Here is a 6,707-nt window from a genome sequence, read left to right as displayed (position 1 = left end):
GCCGCTAAGCTCCGCCCTCCCGAGCCGCTGACTGACAGCTGACGCAGCCAATCACTTAAAGCCAAGAATACCTCTGACGTAGCCCCGCCTCCGCTGTCACAGCAACAGCCAATCAGCGTCCAGCAGAGAAAAACATTGAAAACATTAAAAAAATAAATAATTAAAACATACATGACATAAAAGACACACATATATACATTTTAATGCAAAAATCTATACATATTTAACATAAATATAATAAAAAATGTATTTGTAATTTTATCATTGTAAAATATTTTATTTCTCAATCATTATTTTTAAAACATATAACTCAAAACACATATATACATTATAGTGTCATATATCTATTAACCTCATGTATATTAAATAACCTGCACAATAATACTATATATTTTATATACACATTATCCCAGAATCCTTTGCACTATTGTTTACTGTCTACAATTGTTGTTTATATCTGTAGATAGTTTATGTTTACTGTGATGAGCTTGTTGTCTAATTGTGTGTTTTTAATGAGTTACTTACACGTTTTCTACCCTGTCAGTGACTTTAGGAAGCAGTGAACACAGGGAGGTTAAAGCCTGCTCACACACTGACTGTGGAACATCAACACAAATACAATGTGAGAAAAAAGTTTATTATCGCAAACATCACAGAGAAAGGAAGCAGAGACAGTGAACTAAAAGCAACAGTCACTGCTCAGGAAGGAAATGAAGAACAGATAAAAGAGCGATAACAACTGACAAGAATGTGACAAAGCAGAAATAAAGAGATAAAACAAACACACACAGACTAATGTTTCCTGATAATACACAGATCAGAAACAAACTTTAACTGAAGGAGCTTCCTCTGCATTTACATTTCTCTCCCGCTGAACAACCTTCACTCACATCTGCATGAAGAGACGTGAGAAAGACTCTTATTGTCAATCCAGTGTTTACTGAGGATTGGACAAACACTTTTAATGGCATCTGTGGACAATAACAACAACACTTCAAACTGAACATCGACAACCTCGTCCTTTATTGAGAGGGATTTCTTAATGCAAAGATTAACAGAAGTGACTTTAGGTTATATTCCAGGGAACGCCAGCCTTCCTCCTCCCATCCTTAACTTTAAATTATAATAATCATCAGCCTCTGTTGAACCTGCTTCAGGTCAACCGCTCTCTAGTTCTAGGAGACATTTCTAGGAGAACGTAGTCACGCACCATCTACTCAGTCAATGATTTGGGTGAAACTGGATCATATTTTATGCAGAAGATGTTCTCTGGCTGCTTCCCCCCCCCCCCAACTCTGATTCTGCCAAATGTAGCTGCTGTTGGTGTTGACGCAGCACTGAAGCTTTGGACCGCTGGGAGGAGGGGGAGGATGTTTTCAGACCTCGGATGTCAGGGAGAGTGGGCAATGTCACCGGGCTCAGCGGCTTCTATGGACACGGACATGTACGAAAACCAGATTTTACATAATGTTGCTTTAATCCTTCAGTTTTTGGAGATACATGTTTTTTACTGAACAGCCACGATGTGAAATAAAAAGCTAGAAAACTTAATAATTACAAAGTTTCACAGTTTTAAAATGCCCTTGAATTACAGTTTTTGTGATCCGCTCCTAACAGAGCTACAACATCGTGTACCTCCTCAAACACAATGAAACAGTGTTCAACCATCAGTATTCTCACATAAAATGAAAAAAAGAAAAAGGCATAAAATCTAAATTATGATCAGTAACTACATTTACAAGGTTGGCAGGAGTCAAACGTGACCCGTACTCTCCCCCTTCTTCCTTTACGTGGTGGCGTTCAGGTCATCAGTCTTTTGTATAAAGAAGAAAATAGCAGATGATGTCGTGTTTGGAGACGAAAAGAAGTCGTTAGATGGAAGAGGAAGCGTCCTTCAGGATTTCTCCCGCATGATGTCGGTCAGGAAGATGATGTTGTCTGGAGGAGGAAACAGAACCCGTAACGATAAAAGGACCAGTGTGTGGGAGGCTGCAACTAACTGAATACCGCCCCGTATCTAGAGCCAGGGTTTGGTTTGTCTGGTCTACTGTAGAAACACAGCACATTAAAAACAGTAACAAAAACACAATGATTCAGGTGATTATACACTAATGAAAACATACCTATGAATATTATATTATTATATTATTAATTGTTACACTCTGGACCTTCAAGGACGCCATCGTGGTCACATAAAGTCACATAAAGCATTTGTTTGTTCTCTGACCTGCGATGATGGTGGTAGCCTGACGTCTGATTTGGTTCTTGTCCACATAGTCTCCGTAGTCTATCTTCCCCTCCACTAGAACCCTACTCCTGAGAGAGAGACACAGACAGAGAGACAGAGAGAGAGAGAGAGAGAGACACAGAGAGAGAGAGACACATCAGGAGACAGCTATTAATTCAGAGTGATTTGCCTCCGATGTGGGTGCGTAACGGGGTCTGCAGCGAGCGAGGCGGACGCTACGCGACTGTTTCCTGTGTGGTGCTGTAAAAAACAAATCCTGAACATGACGGGCTGATGATGTGACGGGTGGTTGTCTTCATTGTCAGCTTTTCCTTACTGTAGCCCAACAACCCAGAGAGGACTCCAACAGACAACATATGATCATTAATACATGTAAATGTATTCAAGGTCTGGGTCTGGGGGGTCGTACCCTTTCTTGATGTGCTGGTAGGCCACATCCCTCAAACCGGGTTTGAAGACGGACACGCGATGCCAAGTCGTCTTCTGACTGACGTCACCTGAAATCACAACACAGCACACACACGGTCACAGTTACTGTCAACACCTGAGGAAACATGGTACAGATATGAGGACAGAGGGAGATAATGGAGCCATTGAAGGTTTATCTATAATCTATAATAATGAGGTGAATGAAGCATTAGGGTTGGAGATGTTTCAGTTATCAGTGTGTCTACAAATCCATCATGTGCTCATTGAGACAGAAGTTTAGTGTAACACTGACCTCTAGTGGCAAAATGTGATTGTAACATCTTCTAAATCAGCTCTATAGTGAGTTACATCTTCCTGAGCTCAATATATAATAATATATGTAAGTCCATTGGCTGCATTAAAGTATTCACTTCCTGTCAATCCAAACCATCAAAAGTATTCAAAATATACTAAAAGTACCAAAATAAATGTAAAAATACAAAAGTAACGTCGATAAGAAATAAGAAGAGCGACTGAAACTGCTGTTTTTATCATTTATGTCGGTGAATTAAGGATTTATTTCCACCAAACCAGAGTTGGTGATGTAAAGTTAGTAGTTTTGTGAATGGAGTCTGGTGGGTGTTATCCACTGGTAGCACCGTAACCAACACAGATCCTGTGGATAATGAAACCAGTTGTACCCATTGAGGTTATCTCTCCCTCTCCAGTGCGCCACATCTCATTGGTTGCCACCGAGAAGATGGTCACAGGGTTACGACCGTCCGCTTGTCTCATCACCGGGTCCTGACCCACTCGGCCCAACAGCTGCACTCGGTTTATCGCTGGAACAGAAACACACACGGACACATTTAATGGGAACAGAACGGAGTTGATGGGAGAAACCAGATCAGATGTTTCTCAGGAGGTTCACTCACATTTCTCCAGGCTTAAATTCTGGTCGGCGCTGCAGTACCTCACTGCCTGTCTGAAGATCTGTGGACGGACGACACGCAGATTAAATCCTGACTATCTACCTCCAGTACAGGGGAAGGTTTGTAGCTCCAGATGGTCCCGTCAATAACAACAACAATAAACACACATTTATGGATCCAGTATGATTAATATGGTCTCATTCACAGTGAGCCCTTTTCTACCATTAACTGATCAAAGTAGTGTTGCACGGTGCACCGATACTTCAAAAGTATCGCCATTCTCGGAAATTAAAAACGTCACGATTCCTAAATTTAGTATCGATACTTTTAAGAATGACCGCGTTCCAGATTTGTAAGAGTCGTATTTCATGTTGGCGTGTGCAGCATGCTTCCAGTGCCTCCCTATGGACGTCTGTGTGGTTTCTCCTCACGCTGCAGCTGTCATGTGACAAACACTGTAACGAGATGGCTCAATGTGCGAGCACAATGATACTGTGGCCGCCGGTCCACGACTGGTAGAAAAAGATGACGCGAGGAGTGAAATATGGAAGTACTACCTTGCTGACAGTGAGGGCAAAGCTACCGATAAGTCCAGACCTGTTTGTCGTCAGTGCTACAAACAATGCAAACAAAGAGAGCAAACACCTCCAACCTGGAGAAACTCTCGGCCGACAAACACGCCGCGTTGTACGAGGAGTCTAAAGACCGACAGTTAGTATGTGAAAGATAACACGACCACGTTCGTGCCCTTAAATAAGTCAAATGAGAAGGCTATGGTTTATTTTGCACCACCGTAGTTTGACGAGGCTATCTAGAGAAATAGTAGACTAACTATGGGCATTATCCTCATGGCTGACCAACAGACTGCCTACGGATAATTCAACATCTCTGAAAACACAACTTTCACAGATAACGTTAATAATTTACAAGCTGCTAAAATAAAGCATACAAACATCAGCTAAAATGATCTATAGGCTATATCGGTATGGAAACAATAATGTTGGTATCGTGACAACAGTAGATCAAAGTGACATATTTTATAGATATTCCATATTATATTGGACGTATAACAATAACAAACAGGAGGTTTGAGTTTGAGTGTCAATGTTGATCAGAAATCAGTTTTTATACAATTCTGTTTGTATTTTTTATAAAAACTGAAGTTTATAATTTGTTCTATTTTGTTTTTGGTTGTTTGATCTGCTCACTTTGTTTATCGGAGACTAAAGAGTGAATATAGTTTCTGTTTAATCTAAACTTTAAAAATAACAATTTCATTTACTTTTATTCACAGAAATTAATGTTCAGATATCGTCCTGCTGTTTGTATTTCTATACTTTTTACCACCCTTAAAATCAAGAAGGCCCTGAGACCCCCCCCCCCCCCCAGGAGCCCTGAGACCCCCCCCAGGAGCCCTGGTAGTAACAGTCACTCACCTGCACTGAGGCTCTTCTCAACATCTTGTCTGTTTGTGCAGAAAGTTCTGAGAGGTCCAACAGCAGCTCAACGGTCTGAACAATAAATCAACAAAACATCAACAACATCAACAACATCAACAACAACATCAACAACATCAACAACAACATCAACAACAACATCAACAATAAATCAACAACAATAAATCACATTATTTTATTTATATTCACATAAACTTTATTAAGTTCAACACTGGAGGAAATGTTCTGTGATCTTCAGTGAACGAACCTACACACACACACACACACACACACACACACACACAGTCACACACACACACACACACACAGACACACACACACACACACACACACACACACACACACACACACACACACAGTAACACACACACACACACACACACACACACACACACACACACACACACACACACACAGTAACACACACACAGTAACACACACACAGTAACACACACACACTAACACACAGAACACACACAACACACACAGTACACACACACACACACACACAGTAACACACACACACACACACAGTAACACACACAGTAACACACACACAGTAACACACACAGTAACACACACACACTAACACACACTGAAGTAACAAAACACACACAGTAACACACACACACACACACACACACACACACACACACACACACACACACACACACACACACACACACACACACACACACACACACACACACACACACACACTGTCCGGGTCGCTCCGGTTCCGGTTCTGGTTGTGGTTCTGGTTCTGGTTCTGGTTCCGGTTCTGGTTCTGGTTCTGGGTCAATCTGCGGAACCAAACACGTGATCTTGGAGTCAAAGTCAGCGGCAGTCTCCCGCCACGGGCCGCGGACCGGAAACTAATCGGTTAAATTACCGTTGCTCTCTCCCGGGTTCGGTGTACCGGGTTCGGTGGACCGGGTTCGGTGGACCGGGTTCGGTGGACCGGGTTCGGGTTAATATTAAAGATAAACAACTTACCAGCGAGCTTAACCCCACACTGTTCACTGTCCGTCCCCAACACTGCTCCGACTTTCTACCGCAGGACCAAAGTTCCGCTGTGCGAGGGCTTCTTTTCTTCTTCTTCTTCGGGTTTTAATGGCGGTTGACAAACCAGCTTACAGGAGCATTACCGCCACCTGCCGGAGGTCCCGGGAGGCGGGAAATAAAATAACGATATTCTTAAAACTTCAATAATTCAATACAAATATTTATGTTATTATTATATTAGTATTATTATTAGTAATATTAACCAATATTTACATTTATTGTACAACACAATATTTGAATTAGGATTAAAAGTAAAATACACTTTTACTGTGACAAAATCATTAACATAAACAGTAAAGAGCATATTATAATATTATTATTATTATTATTAGTATTAACCAATATTTACATTAATAATATTATTATAATATTATAACATTATTATTATTATTGGTATTAACCAATATTTACATTAATAATATTATTATAATATTATAACATTATTATTATTATTAATATTAACCAATATTTACATTAATAATATTAGTACAACATTATAACAATATTTGATTATTAGGATTAACCAATATGTACATTAATAACTTATTTACTTGTAACAATAATCATTAACATACAATATTTACTAAGAGCATATTA

General features: G+C 40.2%; 1 protein-coding gene and 1 long non-coding RNA gene across 3 annotated transcripts in view; one reads left to right on the top strand and one right to left on the bottom strand.

Annotated features, from left to right (window-relative positions):
• LOC127374718 (uncharacterized) overlaps positions 1-6,707 on the top strand; it is an 89,023-nt gene that overhangs the window by 61,965 nt on the left and 20,351 nt on the right. The gene's annotated exons all lie outside the window — the stretch shown is intronic.
• Positions 617-6,129, bottom strand: ssbp1 (single-stranded DNA binding protein 1). The gene is made up of 7 exons (XM_051420215.1): positions 6,042-6,129; positions 5,025-5,099; positions 3,592-3,649; positions 3,358-3,498; positions 2,658-2,745; positions 2,228-2,316; positions 617-1,938 (listed from the first exon to the last, which is right to left on the bottom strand). The coding sequence occupies exons 2-7, from the start codon at positions 5,046-5,048 to the stop codon at positions 1,895-1,897; spliced, it is 444 nt and encodes a 147-aa protein (XP_051276175.1). The 5' UTR covers positions 5,049-5,099; positions 6,042-6,129; the 3' UTR covers positions 617-1,894.

Source organism: Dicentrarchus labrax, unplaced genomic scaffold (assembly GCF_905237075.1).
Source record: "Dicentrarchus labrax unplaced genomic scaffold, dlabrax2021, whole genome shotgun sequence".
NCBI classification, from domain to species: domain Eukaryota; kingdom Metazoa; phylum Chordata; class Actinopteri; family Moronidae; genus Dicentrarchus; species Dicentrarchus labrax.
This window is presented reverse-complemented; position numbering and strand designations above follow the sequence as displayed.